The following is a 17,704-nucleotide window of genomic DNA, read 5'->3' on the forward strand; positions in this document are numbered from 1 at the left end:
GCAAGACGGAGCTGCTCTTCCTCCCGGGGAAGGACTGCCCATTCCATGATCTCGCCATCACGGTTGACAACTCCATCGTGTCCTCCTCCCAGAGCGCTAAGAACCTTGGCGTGATCCTGGACAACACCCTGTCGTTCTCAACTAACATCAAGGCGGTGGCCCGTTCCTGTAGGTTCATGCTCTACAACATCCGCAGAGTACGACCCTGCCTCACACAGGAAGCGGCGCAGGTCCTAATCCAGGCACTTGTCATCTCCCGTCTGGATTACTGCAACTCGCTGTTGGCTGGGCTCCCTGTCTGTGCCATTAAACCCCTACAACTCATCCAGAACGCCGCAGCCCGTCTGGTGTTCAACCTTCCCAAGTTCTCTCACGTCACCGCGCTCCTCCGCTCTCTCCACTGGCTTCCAGTTGAAGCTCGCATCCGCTACAAGACCATGGTGCTTGCCTACGGAGCTGTGAGGGGAACGGCACCTCAGTACCTCCAGGCTCTGATCAGGCCCTACACCCAAACAAGGGCACTGCGTTCATCCACTTCTGGCCTGCTCGCCTCCCTACCACTGAGGAAGTACAGTTCCCGCTCAGCCCAGTCAAAACTGTTCGCTGCTCTGGCCCCCCAATGGTGGAACAAACTCCCTCACGACGCCAGGACAGCGGAGTCAATCACCACCTTCCGGAGACACCTGAAACCCCACCTCTTTAAGGAATACCTAGGATAGGATAAAGTAATCCTTCTCACCCCCCTTAAAAGATTTAGATGCACTATTGTAAAGTGGCTGTTCCACTGGATGTCATAAGGTGAAAGCACCAATTTGTAAGTCGCTCTGGATAAGAGCGTCTGCTAAATGACTTAAATGTAAATGTACTACAATTTTTGTTTGGGGGGGTGACTTATTTTTTTACTTTCTGTGCATTTCTTATTGGCCCCTCAGTTAAATTTCGTGTTTTATGGGTTTCATATTATTTGTAAAAAAAAAAAAGGAAAAAAATGATGTTTGTGGCTTTGAGCTCAGTGTTGAGCTCAGTTTAGTGGAATTGGTGGCCAGACCAGAGACTAAATACAGTAGTGGGCCAGGATTTCCTGTTTTGTGGCTGTGTGACTCTGAAAGTGTGTAGAAGATCACACATTGATTATTCTACATGGATTTAGCATTGCCAGACCATGGTAATTTAACTCTCAATTTCGGTTCAGCAGAATTTTGGTTGTATTAATAGTTGAGTCCATTGTATTGTAACTTGAAAATAGTTAAATCTGGGGTAAATTGCAATTTACTGCCAAGTATTGGTGAGAATCATACCTGATATTGGAGGACATTACAAGGATCAAGATGGTGACAATTCTACTCTTTATGGCATTAGGTGAGTCTTTCTGTATTACAATAACTAAGTTGCCATAAAGGAAGGTCTTTCAAGTGCCTCACATGAATAAGAATAGACTCTATATATAGATTGGTATCTGTTGTCTCTGTGACTTCTGCTATATCCAAGTGCAGTATTATATTGTTCCTTTCTAGCTTAGCCTTGTTTCAATAGGCTATGATTTATGTACTGGATATTCTTATGACTGCAATGGAATTTTAACGTGCTAAATTTGTGGATTTTGGTCTCCATGAATTGATGATATTGCTCACGAGCGACTTGGTAGACAGTCACAAAATCAAACTGACCTATAACAAAGGATTAATTTCTAGTTCTCATGTCTGCTTTCTTGGCTCACACAACTGTGACTTCAAAGTTAAATATATGTGTGCTTTGTGGACCTATACTGTAAAAGTTGAGCAATTTTGCAATTATTAACTTTGATAGAAAATGTGGCAAAATAGGATCTTGAAACTGTGGAGAGGATAACTCCGGTCCATCTACGCAAAATATTACACTGATTAATTCCCTAGTGATATCATAGTTTACATATTTATTAATGGTCTAGAATCGTCTTTCAAGTCACACTTTTATTTGAAATGGCAAACCAAAGTTAAACAGGCATAGGGTTGGGGTCAATTTCAATTCTTGAATTAACTCATGAAGTGGAGAATTTACATTGTTGAAATTTTGAAATGAATTCAATCTTCAAGTTTTAGAATTGGAATTTAAGTGTTTGGACTGTTTTGAATTGGAATTCAATTAGAATTCAATTTTTGTACATTTCCCAGTTAATTGAATGAATGGGAAAGTTTTCAGACGCCTTCCCCTTTTCCACCTTTTGTTAGGTTACAGGCTTATTCTAAAATGTATTAAATAAAAAATATCCTCGTCAATCTACACAGAATACACTATATTGAAAAAGTGAAAACAGGTTTTTAGAATTTTTGCAAATGTATAAAAAAAGTCAAAAACAGATACCTTATTTACATAAGTATTCAGAACCTTTGCTATAAGACTCTAAATTGAGCTCAGGTGCATCCTGTTTCCATTGATCATCCTTGAGATGTATCTAGAACTTGATTTGAGTCCACTTCTGGGAAAGTCAATTGATTGGACATGATTTGGAAAGGCACACCCCTGTCTATATAAGGTCCCACATTTGACAGTGCATGTCAGAGCAAACACCAAAACATGAGGTAGAAGGAATTGTCCGTACAGCTCCTAGTCAGGATTGTGTCGAGGCACAGATCTGGGAAACGTACCAAAACATTTCTGCAGAATTGAAGGTCCCCAAGAACACAGGGACTCCATAATTCTTAAACGGAAAAAGTTTAGAACCACTAAAACACTTCCTAGAGCCAAACTCAGGGAGGTGACCAAGAACCCAATGCTAACTCTCACAGAGCTCCAGAGTTCCTCTGTGGAGATGGGAGAACTTTCCAGAAGGACAACCATCTATGCAGCACTCCAACAATCAGGCCTTTATGGTAGAGGGGCCAGAAGGAAGCCTCTCTTCAGTAAAAGGCACATGACATCCCGCTTGGAGTTTGCCAGAAGGCACCTAAGGGACTCCAAGACTATGAGAAACAAGATTCTCTGGTCTGATAAAACCAAGATTGAACTCTTTGGTCTGAATGCCTATCGTCACGTCTGGAGGAAACCTGGCACCCTCCCTACGGTGAAGCATGGTGATGGCAGCATCATGCTGCAGGGATTTTTTTCAGCGGCAGGGACTGGGTGACTAGTCAGGATCAACGTAAAGATGAACAGAACAAAGTACAGAGAGATCCTTGATGAAAACCTGCTCCAGAGTACTCAGGACCTCAGACTGGGGTGAAGGTTCACCATCCAAAAGGACAATGACCCTAACCACACAGCCAAGACAATGCAGGTGTGGCTTTGAGACGAGTCTCTGAATGTTCTTGATTGGCCCAGCCAGAGCCCAATCAAACATCTCTGGAGAGATCTGAAAATAGCTCTGCAGCGACACTCCCCAAACAACCTGGCAGAGATTGAGAGGATCTGAAGAGAAGAATGGGAGAAACTCCTCAAATACAGGTGTACCAAGTTTGTTGCCTCATACCCAAGAAGACTCGAGGCTGTAATCGCTGCCAACAATGCTTCAACAAAGTACTAAGTAAAGGGGCTGAATACTTATGTAAATGTGATATTTCCCATTTCACCAGTTCTTTCCATTAAAGGCGAAGGTCCAGGACCTGTGGTCGGCCTCCTAAGGATGGAGGTTTTTCTCTCTCCTCGAGAAAGGTCCAGCTTGAGAGGTCCAGCAGGATAAGATGCTAAGAACGACGAGAGTGAGTGGGAGACAGGAAGCACCAGTGACTCTGTCAATAAAGAAGTGGTCAAATTATGTAGATGCTAAGTTACAGGACGGGTTTGCTAGCACAGACTGGAATATGATCCGGGATTCTTCCGATGGTATTGAGGAGTACACCACATCAGTCACTGGCTTCATCAATAAGTGCATTGATGACGTCGTCCCCACAGTGACTGTACGTACATACCCCAACCAGACGCCATGGATTCCAGGCAATATCCAAACTGAGCTAAAGGGTAGAGCTGCCGCTTTCAAGGAGTGGGACTCTAACTCGGAAGCTGATAAGAAATCATGCCCTCCGACGAACCATCAAACAGGCAAAGCGTCAATGCAGCACTAAGATTCTAGACCGGCTCAGATGCTTGTCGGATGTGGCAGGGCTTGCAAACTATTGCAGACTACAAAGGGAAGCACAGGCGAGAACTGCCCAGTGACACGAGCCTACCAGATGAGCTACATTACTTCTATGCTTGCTTCGAGGCAAACAACACTGAAGCATGCATGAGAGCGTCAGCTGTTCCAAACAACTGTGTGATTGCGCTCTCCGTTGCCGATGTGACTAAACCCTTTAAACAGGTCAACATTCATAAGGCCCAAGGGCCAGATGGATTACCAGGACGTGTACTCCGAGTATGCGCTGACCAACTGGCAATTGTCTTCACTGACTTTTTCAACCTGTCCCTGACCGAGTCTGTAAAATTGATTCTCCCACTGGTAGCTGTCATGCCTGCTCCCGCTCTCCCTTTCCTGGGCTCGAGGGCGCCAGACTGCCTATCATTACGCACACCTGTCCCCTTCATTACGCGCACAGCCTTATTGGACCCACCTGAACTCCATCATTATTTCATTGGCTCCCCTTTATCTGTCTGCTTCCTCTGTTTATTCTCCGTGTTGGCATTGATGTCGTTATTTTGTCCCCTGTGAAGTAGCTGGTAGCAAGCTAAACTATATTTTCAGAGTAGCTTCCTCAACACTGCTGACATTTTATATCAGGAAATAACATAAGTCAACATCAAGTGGAGAAACAATTTCACAAAATAAAGTATTGAGAGTCATTAATAGCATTTAGCAGAAAGCAGGACTAGCTGATTTTTAAACAAAGGAATTAGGCCATTTTGTGTGAAACTGATACATTCTTTTATCTGTATACTAAACAGAAGTCTGTGAGAGTCGGGCAAATGTCAACCACTACAAGTTCACTAATGTACCTGAGACACAGGGCAGTTTCAGGGCAGTTTCATAAAGGAAATCCTTGAACTCGATATAGACCCAACTATCTGGCTTTACAGATGGTGTAAATATCACAACAGCATATGCAAATAATGTTTGCTTGCCTGGTTTATGTTTAAAATAGTTTATAAATATGTAAATAACTGTCTATATACAGCGTACTAACATTTACAAATATAGCAATAACAATTCATAAATGGTGAGAAAACTTACATGTAAAAAATGTAGGATTTTTTAATTGACATTATTAATAAGCTGTTATCCATTTAGAAATGGCAACCTCAGTAAATTTGTGTTTAATTGAAATGTTTTGGTTGTCTGTGTTTCTCCCCAACAGCTCATCAAATGGTCAAATCTTCATTGGCTGGTAAGTATTCCTGTGGGGCGGCAGGTAGCTTAGTGGTTAAAGCATTGGGCCAGTAACCGAAAGGTTGCTAGATCGAATCCCCGAGCTGACAAGGTACAAATATGTCATTCTGCTCCTGAACAAGGCAGTTAACCCACTGTTCCTAGGCTGTCATTGTAAGTAAGGATTTGTTCTTACCTAACTTGCCTAGTTAAATAAAAAAATATATGTGAACACAAGTCTCAAAGGTGCTGTTAAAGTCCAAAAAGGTTAATTAACACATTTGAAACCATTTTTAATAGAACACTTTTGACAACTGGCAGTGTTAAATGGCATATTTGCTTATATGCCATTATATGCCATTCATCATTTTTCCTATCATCTCTTTTCCTCTTTGTGAGCTGGTGAAGAGATCAGGCTGGTCAATGGCACTAGTCGCTGCTCTGGGACAGTGGAGATTCTTTACGAGGGCCAGTGGGGAAGAGTGTGTGGTCAGAAGTGGGACGTCGACGATGCCAATGTGGTGTGTGGCCAGCTGGGCTGTGGGAGGGCTGTGAGTGTCCAAAGTAGTGTCCACTTACGTCAGGGTAGTGGTGGCAGGCCAACTTGGCTGGATGATGTTGGGTGTAAAGGCAGTGAGAGCTCCCTCACAGAATGCTCACATGGAGGATTGAAACACCATGACTGTTTACAGTCGCAAGATGCCAAAGTTGTCTGCTCAGGTAAAAGCCCCTCTGTGTTGCTATTGTGGTTAATGAAAGTCAAAATAAAATGATTATACGTGTGTCAACTTGGCAATGATTTAGTTGAACATACTGAAATGCATTTATTTTCTCCCACATTGTCAAATGTTTAAAATGTTTCTTTAATTCCTAGTTAAACATAATATCAGACTGGTCAATGGGAGTGACCTCTGCTCTGGGAGGGTGGAGGTCTATCAAATTGGTCACTGGCGAACCGTGTGTAATGACATATGGGATTTGAATGACTCTGCTGTGGCATGCAGACAGCTTGGCTGTGGGAGAGCTGTTAGTGCCCCAGAGAGGGCTTACTTTGGTCAGGGCAGTGGGCCCATCTGGCAGGATGATGTCGGCTGCTCTGGCAGTGAGTGCTCCATCACACAGTGCCCACACACAGGAGGAACACATAACTGTCGTCATGGTAACGACGCAGGTGTTATTTGTACAGGTAAGGGAGTCTCTTTTCCTTGTCTAGACTTGAGTTTTGGTTTGAATGGTTTGAATTGTGCAAAAATGTCTCATCAGAGAGAAAATCCTAAAAAGCATATTACTGCAGTATTATAGCCTGCTCTGCCACCTAGTGGAGACTTGACTGTTGCACAAAGAATCTTAACCCATGCCAGACTTGGTGCTATGTGACCAGATGGGGGCAGCCTAGATCAGAGCAGGTGTCTAATACAGTATGAAGACCCAGTAGATAGGTTGTGATTACTGTTGCCTAACTAAACTACATGTCTTCGACCAACAGGTGTTGTCTTGCAGACGCCTTCACTCTCCACAAACCAATCACATTCTGCCTTATTGCAAGGAGAGGAGGTCCAACTCACCTGCACTCTTCCATCCCGTATCCTCTGTAATGCTGTGGAGTTCATCTTCTATCTGAATGGAGACTCCATCATGACCGTGACCGTTGGATCCTCACAGCCCAGGGCTACTTTAACAAAGTTTAAGATGGATGCTTCACACCAGGGCAGTTACCGCTGTCTCTACAGAACCCTCTCCAACAGCCAAGCCATCAGCTCCCCTTACAGCAACATTACTAAAGGTGAGGTGGTAGTTGGGAAACAAGTGTTGCTTAATCTACAGTGAGTTCCAAAAGTATTGGGATAGTGACAAATATTTTGTTTTGGCTCTGTATTCCAGCACTTTATATTTGAAATGATACAATGACTGAGGTGAATGTGCAGACCGTCAGCTTTAATTTAAGGGTATGTTTATTCATATCAGGGAACCATTTAGAAATTACAGTACTTTTTGGATCTAGTCCACGCATTTTACGGGACCAAAAGTATTGGGACAAATTCACTTATACAGTATGTGTATTAAAGTAATCAAAAGTTGAGTATTTGGTCCCATATTCCTAGCATGCAATGATTACATCACGCTTGTGACTCTACAAACTTGCTGGATGCATTTGCTGTTTGTTTTGTTTGTGTTTCAGATTATTATGTGGGGTATGATATTTGTGTCTAACTTTCTCACTCATCATTATTCACAATTTATTCAGGACTATCCGTAAACATGGTAGAACATTAATGTAGAAGTGTTTAGAAACATATTCTATTCTCATTTAAAATAAAGGTATATCCAAAATGACACAATGCACTTACCATTAATTTCTATTGGGCGTATTATTGTGGCCCTGGTGGCACAAAATCAAAGGTCTGACTGCATGGAGATGCTTGGGAAATGACCACTACAGGGGACCATGTTGTGGGTGTTTCAGGGGAAGGGGGTATATCTGACCTCCATCATCTAGGATGTGACAATGGTTCATCAAATCTCCCCATTTCTGCCCCTTCTCATACAGCTGCAACTGTATATGCATTTGCAAATCAAGACCTTTCTTGATTTGGGCTCTGGGATGGTGCAACTGCTGAGAATCTGAGTCTATGGTTGTTGTGGGGGAAAGGGGTTGAGTGTGTGAGTGTGTATCCCACAACTCTTGCGAGGGAGTAAAAGATGTTAGAGACAATACAGGATGATTCCCAATAATTGTTTGCTAATATAATAACTGCTTGCCATACTGTAATTTTGGTAATGGTGAGACTGGTGAGAGGTAAAAAAAATCCTTTGCATAAATTACTGCAACTATTAATAGCTAATTATGGAAAATAAGAAACAGGATTTTAAAATATATAGAGATTTTGTGATGACTATATATAATACAAATCGAGGTTAGGGCGATGGAAATGCGTTTGGCGGTTGATCTGCCTCTCTTCTGCGGGTGGCACTGTGCTCTTTTCGAAGGATATAGGTCCCAGTCTCTCCGGGGCTGTGGGATCCGGGGGTTGGTCTGCCTGGCATTGGGATGACAACCCAACTCGGGGTGAGTAGGGGTTTTAGCCCCTGGAATTGGAGGTTTATTTATTAGCCATGCAAATATCGTGGTACAGCTACATAGACACTCATTCATCATGTTACTTTTTGATGGTACTTTTACAAACATATATTTTGATAAATAGAATTGAAACTTTTGACTCATTATGGTAAGTGGTGAAATAAGTATAGCCAGTTATAATGGCTTAGCAGATAATAAGTACAGACGATCGGTATTTACCTGGCTAAAAGAGAAGGAAAATAATATCTATTGTTTACAGGAAACTCATTCAACAATTTGAAGTTTTGTGGAAAAAGGACTGGGGGGCGAAATATATTTCTCCCAGAAATTCAAAAGGGGCGATGATATGAAGAATGTATCAACTCTATAAGCAACAGTAGACTCTATTATCATGGTGGGGGATTTTAATAGGGTTTTAAAATACCTCAATGGACCGTAAAGGAAATCACCCTACAAACTATCACCCTCAGGCACTTTGTCACGCTCTGACCTTAGAGATTATTTTTATGTCTCTATTTGGTTTGGTCAGGGTCTGATTTGGGGTGTGGTATTCTATGTTCTATTATTTGTATTTCTATGTTTTGGCTGGGTAGGGTTCTCAATTAGGGACAGCTGTCTGTCGTTGTCTCTGATTGAGAACCATACTTAGGTAGCCCTTTTCCAACCTGTCTTTGTGGGAAGTTGACTTTGTTTATGGCACATAGCCTCTAGCGCCACTTTTTTTTTGTAGTGTTTATTGTTTTGTTCAGCGTCTTTTCTAAATGAAAGAATATGTACGCCCACCACGCTGCACCTTGGTCCAGTTCTTTCAACGGCCGTGACAGAACTTCCCACCACAAACGGACCAAGCAGCATGGTAAGGGGGAGCAGCGTGTTCAGGAGGACTGGACATGGTAGGACATCCTAAATGGCAAGGGATCCTGGACATGGGAGGAGATCCTGGCGGGAAAGGATCGCCTATCGTGGGAGCAGCTGGAAGCAGAGAGGAAGGTGGAGGCAGCGAGAAAGAAGGCCCAGGTTTACACAGGGTCACAGCTGGCACTAAAGACCGGGAGGCCACTCCAAAAAAAATGTTTGGGGGCACACGGGGAGTGTGGCAGAGTCAGGATTCAGACCTGGGCAAACTCCCCGTGCTTACCGTGGCGAGCATGTGACTGGTCAGGCACCGTGCTATGGGGTGATGCGCACGGTGTCTCGAGTGAGTATTCACAGGCCGGTGTGCTCTGTGCCAGCGTCCCGCATTTGCCGGGTGGAAGTGGGCATCCAGCCAGAACGGGTTGTGCCAGCTCTGCGCTCGAGACCGCCAGTCGCCTCCACGGCCCAGTCTATCCGGTGCCTCTGCCAAGAACTAAGCCTCCTGTATGTCTTCCCAGCCTGGTGAGTCCTGTGCCTGCTCCCAGAGCCAGGCCTCCCGTGTGTCTCTCTACTCCAGTGATCCATGGCAGAAGCCTACAGTGATGAGCCATGGCACGAAGCCTACAGTGATGATCCATGGCACAAAACCTTCAGTGAGGATCCATTGCAAGAAGCCTGCAGTGATGATCCATGGCACAAAGCCTCCAAAGAGTAGTTATGGCACAAAGCCTTAAACGACGGCCTCCAGTCCGGAGCCTCCAGAGACTGCATCCAGTCCGGGCCCGCAGCGAGGGTGCCCAGTTCGGGGCCCGCAACGAAGGTGCCCAGTCCGTGGCCCGCAACGAGGGTGCCCAGTCCGTGGCCCGCAACGAGGGTGCCCAGTCCGTGGCCCGCAACGAAGGTGCCCAGTCCGTGGCCCGCAACGAGGGTGCCCAGTCCGTGGCCCGCAACGAAGGTGCCCAGTCCGTGGCCCGCAACGAGGGTGCCCAGTCCGTGGCCCGCAACGAGGGTGCCCAGTCCGTGGCCCGCAACGAGGGTGCCCAGTCCGTGGCCCGCAACGAAGGTGCCCAGTCCGTGGCCCGCAACGAGGGTGCCCAGTCCGTGGCCCGCAACAAGGGTGCCCAGTCCGTGGCCCGCAACAAGGGTGCCCAGTCCGTGGCCCGCAACAAGGGTGCCCAGTCCGGGGCCCGCAACGAGGGTCCCCAGTCCGGGGCCCGCTACGAGGGTCCACAGTCCAGGGTCGGTGACGAGGGTCCCCGCACCAGAGGTGCCACCAAAGTGGGGTGAGCCAGTAGTGGAGCGGGGTCTGCTTCCCGCACCTGAGCCGCCACAGCGGATAGATGCCCACCCAGACCCTCCCCTATAGGTTCAGGTTTTGCGTTTGGAGTCTGCACCTTTGGGGGGCGGGTACTGTCATGCCCTGAACTTAGAGATCATTTTATGTCTCTATTTGGTTTGGTCAGGGTGTGAATTGGGGTGGGTATTCTATGTTCTATTATTTGTATTTCTATGTTTTGGCCGGGTAGGGTTCTCAATCAGGGACAGCTGTCTATCATTGTCTCTGATTGAGAACCATACTTAGGTAGCCCTTTTCCCACCTGTCTTTGTGGGAAGTTGACTTTGTTTATGGCACATATCCTCTAGCTTCATGGTTTGATTTGTAGTGTTTATTGTTTTGTTCGGCGTCTTTTCTAAATAAAAGAATATGTACGCTCACCACGCTGCACCTTGGTCCAGTTCTTTCAACGGCCGTGAGACACTTAAGGAAATCGTGATTGTCATTTTAGAATTAGTGGATATATGGAAGCTTAAATACCCTGACCTAGTGAGATATACATGGCGGAGGCTTAATTAAGCTAGTCGTCTTGATTACTTTCTTATGTCATTCTCTCTGGCACCAAAAGTGTTGATAGGGGACAGAATGCGGCCGGATCATCACATAGTTGGCATATATATTACTCTTACAGAATTTTCACGTGGGCGAGGATTTTGGAAATTGAACCAAAGCCTACTGCATGATAACTTGTTTATAACTAGGACAGAAGAATTTATAACTTACTTTTTCCAACATAACATAGGTACAGCAGATCCCCTTATTGTATGGGACACGTTTAAATGTGCCTTTGGGGGCCATGCAATTCAGTACTCATCTATAAAACAAAATAAATGTAGATCTAACAGTACAGTTAGATAGCAATAAAAACTGTACCATAGAGGCACAGAATAAGTTTGAGGAAAAAGTAATGGAGAAAATTATTCAAGAAAGATCCAGTGTAATATATTATAAAAAATAAAGCGAACTGGATGGAATATGGAGAAAAATGTACCAAATTATTTTTCAATCTTCAACATAGAAATGCTACAATTCTTTTTATTAAAACTTGTTACAAATGAAGGAGTCACACATGATTCACCGAATGATATTTTGAAAGAGGAAGTAAAGTACTTTAAGAATATGTTTTCGTTTCAGTTTCCGCTAACCGAAGCTAATTGTATGGATTTTCTTCCTATTAATAATGTAAAATTAACATCTGTACAGAAATACTAATGTGAAAGCCAAATTACAGAGGAAGGTCTTGACGCAATTAAAGCCTTTAAGGCTAGGAAAACTCCAAACTCTTTTGATATACTCAGAGGACCATTATTAGCATATTATAACCACTCCTGTATAAACGTTAGATTATTGAGCACACAACAAGAAGGTCTGTTTTCATTATTACTGAAACAGGATCCAAGGTGTGTGTGTGTGTGTGTGTGTGTGTGTATATATATAGATATACAGTGGGGAGAACAAGTATTTGATACACTGCCGATTTGACAGGTTTTCCTACTTACAAAGCATGTAGAGGTCTGTAATTTATATCATAGGTACACTTCAACTGTGAGAGACAGAATCTAAAACAAAAATCCAGACAATCACATTGTATGATTTTTAAGTAAGTAATTTGCATTTTATTCCATGACATTAATTACTTAAAAATCATACAATGTGATTTTCTGGATTTGTGTTTTAGATTCCGTCTCTCACAGTTGAAGTGTGCCTATGATAAAAATTACAGACCTCTACATGCTTTGTAAGTAGGAAAACCTGCAAAATCGGCAGTGTATCAAATACTTGTACTCCCCACTGTATATATATATATAGATAGATTCAGTCCATTAAAACAGTTGGAGGCCTCTTACACCAAAAATTCTAGCTAAATGCTTGGTGCATAGAATTAAGGAGTTATTGTCAGATATTATTCATCCTAATCAGAAACATTTTTTTTCATGGACGAATCATTGGAGATAATGTAAGACAAGCACTGGAAACAATAGAATACTATGAAATATCGGGGAAACCAGTCATGGTTTTCATAGCTGATTTTGAAAAGGCTTTTGATAAAGTACGATTGGATTGTATATATAAATGCCTAGAATATTTACATTTTGGAGAATCGCTTATAAAATGGGTTAAAGTTATGTATAGTAGTAACCCTAGGTGTAAAATAGTCAATTATGGCTACATCTCAGAAAGTTTTAAACTGTCAAGAGGTATAAAACAAGGTTGTCCACTATCGACATGTATTTATTATTGCCATTGAAATGTTAGCTGTTGAAATAGGATCTAACAATAATACTAATGGATTAGATAGCCGTGGCTTAAAAACAAAGGTGTCATTGTACGCTGATGATTCATATTTTCTTTTAAACCCACAATTAGAATCCCTCCACAGCCTCAAAGGGGATCTAGATACTTTTGCTAACCTCCCTGGATTAAAACCAAATTTTGATATTACGTATTTGATCACAAAAAAATACAACTTTTACATTACCATGTAGTTTACCAATAAAATGGTCTGACGGGGATGTGGACATACTCGGTATACAAATCCCAAAGAAAGAAATGATCTCACTCCAATACATTTTATATAAAGTTAGCAAAAATAGATAAGATCTTGCTACCATGGAAATTAAAATACCTGTCTATTTGTGGAAAAATCTCCCTGATTAACTCTTTAGTCATATCACAGTTTACCTATTTGCTTATTGTCAAGGCTGTGGGTAACTGGTGAAAGGAGTCAGGCGCAGGAGAGCTGAGATGCGTGTACAAGGTATTTAATACAAGACAACACAAGTATAAACACAATACTACAGTGCGGGAAAAATAGCGGTACCACGAAATAAACGGGTGTAAATAACAAAACCCGGCAACAAAACATCGGCCGTCAGTAACAGCCTGAACAATAGAACAAACACGCTCACAAACATGGGGGAAAACAGAGGGTTAAATAATGAACATGTAATGGGGGAATTGAAACCAGGTGTGTAGAAAACAAAGACAAAACAAATGGAAAATGAAAAGTCTTAAAGTAATGATGGACTGTTGTTCTTGCCATAATACGGACTTGGTCTTTTACCAAATAGGGCTATCTTCTGTATACCCCCCTACCTTGTCACAACATAACTAATTGGCTCAAACGCATTAAGAAGGAAAGAAATTACACAAATTAACTTAACACAGCACGCCTGTTAATTTAAGTGCATTCCAGGTGACAACCTCATGAAGCTGGTTGAGAGAATGCCAAGCATGTGCAAAGCTGTCATCAAGGCAAAGGGTGGCTACTTTGAAGAATTTCAAATATAAAATATATTTTGATTTGTTTAACACTTTTTTTGTTTACTACATGATTTCATGTGTTATTTCATAGTTTTGACATCTTCACTATTCTACAATGTCGAAAATAGTAAAAATGAAGAGAACCTTGAATGGGTAAGTGTTGTAAAGATTTTGACAGGTGAATTTGTCCCAATACCTTTGGTCCCCTAAAATGGGGACGTTGTACAGAAGTGCTGTCATTTCTAAACTGTTCACCCGATATGGATGAATAAACCCTCAAGTTAAAGTGGACAGTCTGCACTTTAACCTCATATTCATTGTATCATTTCAAATCCAAAGTGCTGGAGTACAAAGCCAAAACATTTGTCACTGTCCCAAAACTTTTGGAGCTCACTGTATATATATAAAATTCAGAGCCTTGATAGGGACGAGAGACTGATTACCTTGTCCATCAACACACATTTCTCAGTTACAAGGTGTGAATATGGAATCACATGACTTTCAAATTGCTGTTTACTTCCTTCCCAGTGGTCCTGCTACAGCCCAACATCTCTCTCAGTCCTCCAAATGGAGGGATGTTTTGGGAACCTCAGGGGCCAGAGGTGGTCAGGGGCCACAGCTTCTCCATCACCTGCTCCATTCAGCCACAGTATCCTGGAGGCCTCTTCTATCTGGACTTCTCTGGGTCCAACAGGACTGAAACTAAGCTAGCAGTCAACCACTCTGCCTCCTTCCACTTCCCTGTTGCAGAGTATACAGACCAGGGGAACTACAGCTGCAGCTATGGAGTCAACATCTCTACCTGGTCATTCAGTTCGGGTAATAGTGAACTAGCTGTCACCATTAGAGGTAAAGTAAAACATGCTAAAAAAACACATTTAAAATTGTGAGAGAAGAATCATAGTACTGTAAGATTTATAATCCTTCGTGTCACTTTTTTTGTTTGTTTTTATATCCTATGAATTTGCCATCTACAAGTCTTGATCTGTAGATCTAAACCTTAAAATACCTACATTTTCTTCAGCATTCATGGTCCCCATCATTGTCTCTGGAGGGACTGGTGGGGTAGGACTGCTAATTCTGCTTCTTCTAGCCATCTGTCTAGTCAGCTGGAGGACGAGGATGAACAGAAAGCCATCTACAGAGACTGGCCAGAGAGAATGTAAGTGATATCACTATACTGTAAACTCAAAGGCTGAATATGAACTTGATTTATGCCTTGAGCCTGATAAGTTAAAGCAGCATCTCAGATTCGGCCGAAATACTTTTGAAATCATTTTCTTTGTAAAGCTTTTTCCCCCTTGAGTTTGCTGTAACGAATATTCATGAGCGAACTGTTATGCAACAGGTCTTGACAACAGACACAACAGAGGGGAGGACAACGAAGAGGAAGAGGACTATGTTAATGTTGGAAACGTCTGTCACCAGAGAGGTCTGGAGGGTGCAAAGAAAAATGAGAAGGATAAAGGGCACAGCTATGGAAAATCAGAGGACGTCTATGACAACGAGGACGGAAACACTCAAAGAAATGGTGTTTGTGGGGTGTCTCATGAGAAAATGAACAGTGAAGATGATGAAAATGATTATGTTAATGTCTCTGCTTAGGACAATGCTGTAGCACAGGCAGGTGTGTCAGTTGGGTATAGCTTTAAGACCAAAAAGTTAAAAGTAGGCTAAAAAAAAAGTTGACTAAAATCATTCAAATCCGCCATTAAAATGCAACGGCTGTTTAGCGTATCTATGGGCTGGCTTTAGGACTACGCAGCAATTAGCTCGGAGGGCCTGTGTGCCTTTCTCTCAGCATTGAGCAGAGACAGTACCCAACAGCTTGCTTGAGGTCAGCTATTTAGGCAGTTCGCCGATTGCTTTGAATTTGATGTCGACATTTGAACTCGGCCTTGTAAGCCTCACAGCCAGTTTTATCCACCTGCTACTTATACATTGATGGTCGGCATAAGCGGCGCATCCGGTAGGCTAGGGGAAGATAAGCTTCGCCTAATGTCAATAGAATGACATTTCCAAAATTACCTATATAATTACTTGTGCCTTATACAGAAATAAATAACATTACAAATACTACACCATATGATTTGACCATAGAGATTCATTAGCTTCTTTTAAAAATGAGCTGTTTTTATTGAAATTAGTCATTTGGGCAGCAGGCGGCAAATAGCCTACAAAATAGTTGATTGTTGAGTTGCAGCAGTCAGTGGAAAGAAGTTTAGTAGGCTTAGAAAGCAAATGGCTCTAATTTGTCTTCTCACCTCCCATTTGAGTAAACAGTAGCCTCTTATTGGCACCAGAGGAGAGCATCAACCATATCCCCAATGAGTGCACCACATTCACTTGCCTTTATCATTGGATCCCCAAACATTTGGGGAGACTAATTCCCTCCTCCAGGCTAGATGGATGTCATATTGTAGAATTTGTGACTCTCTTTTTTCTAGGCCTAGATTAGATAGTTACATAGTTGATAGTTGTTTTTACTCATCTGTTTGTGAGTGTCAGCAGGCTACTCATTTTTGTCTATTGAAAAATATGTTGCTTATTCCTCCAGTCATATAAAGTGTATTAGAATTGCATAAAATGTGTTTAGAAAAAGGCAACATTTTTCCTGTGCAAAGAAAGGAGAAGAAACGTCTCTGTTTAATCCTACACTATGTCATTACGCGCTCAGAAATGCATTGTTCAGAATGATCTGTTTTGCTTACAGTGATTGAGTTATGTGATTAACCTAAATTATGACTGAAATCTACTCATCACATTAGCAATAGTAGCATATATTGCATTAGTCTGCAAATGCGATAGTAGATGCATGAAATTCCTTTATTACACTGAACAAAAAATGCAACAATTTCTAAGATTTTACTGAGTTACAGTTTATCTAAGGAAAACAGTCAATTGAAATTAATGAATGAATTAGGCCCTAATCTATGGATTTCACATCACTGGGAATACAGATATTTTTACCCTTGTGTGGTGTTTTTGTTATTCACCCAACGTTTGCGAGTCTGATGGCCCCACAACGCTATTGTTTTTTTTAAAACAATACAGCCATAACAATTTAGGTAAAAATACTCACTACTTAGATGTTGATGTCACGTTCTGACCTTTATTTCCTTTGTTTTGTCATTATTTAGTATGGTCAGGGCGTGAGTTGGGGTGGGCAGTCTATGTTTGTTTTTCTATGATTTGGGTATTTCTATGTTTCGGCCTAGTATGGTTCTCAATCAGAGGCAGGTGTCATTAGTTGTCTCTGATTGAGAATCATACTTAGGTAGCCTGGGTTGCCCTGTTTGTTCGTGGGTGATTGTCTATGTTGATGGCTTGTTTCAGCGCAGTTCACATTAGCTTCACGGTTGTTATTTTTTTACTGTTTTTGTATAGTGTTTCAGTGTTTTCTTTATTAAAATTAATGATAAACACATACCACGCCGCATGTTGGTCCTCCGATCCAAAGGACGACCGTGACAGTTGACTTATATCAATTACAAACAAAGACAGCATACATGGTTCAAATTTGGCATTTATCCCTGGTAGATCACATTTATGAACAGCACGATTTGTTTTATTAGATAATCAAGACATTGGTGGAATAAATCATGTTTATCTTGAACAAACATAAAAGAAACAAGGTTTTCATCACTATCGATGTTTGTTGCTTTGAATTGAACAAATTGGAAAGGCAAATTTTACGTAGTATTTTATGGAAATTATAAATTGCCCTATTAAACACAAATTAAGGCCGATCTACACACCACATGAGGGACAGAGTTTTACTGTGTGTGTGTGGTGCAAATGTATTTCTTGCACTTGATGCATGTGTACTGTGTCTTCCTGTCCTTAGGTCCACACACATCGCAACGCTTCTTCTTGTTGCTAACGGCTGCAATAT

The 17,704-nt window shown here is 42.1% G+C and overlaps 1 protein-coding gene across 1 annotated transcript; it reads left to right on the plus strand.

Annotated features, from left to right (window-relative positions):
* The first annotated feature begins 1,062 nt into the window (after positions 1–1,062).
* LOC115110155 (antigen WC1.1-like) lies at positions 1,063–17,454 on the plus strand. Its single transcript, XM_029635562.2, has 8 exons — positions 1,063–1,359; positions 5,265–5,294; positions 5,675–5,995; positions 6,150–6,461; positions 6,762–7,058; positions 14,338–14,658; positions 14,834–14,971; positions 15,158–17,454. The coding sequence occupies exons 1-8, from the start codon at positions 1,329–1,331 to the stop codon at positions 15,412–15,414; spliced, it is 1,707 nt and encodes a 568-aa protein (XP_029491422.2). The 5' UTR covers positions 1,063–1,328; the 3' UTR covers positions 15,415–17,454.
* Positions 17,455–17,704: the final 250 nt, after the last annotated feature.

This window comes from Oncorhynchus nerka, linkage group LG26 (assembly GCF_034236695.1).
Source record: "Oncorhynchus nerka isolate Pitt River linkage group LG26, Oner_Uvic_2.0, whole genome shotgun sequence".
Taxonomy (NCBI): Eukaryota; Metazoa; Chordata; class Actinopteri; order Salmoniformes; family Salmonidae; genus Oncorhynchus; species Oncorhynchus nerka.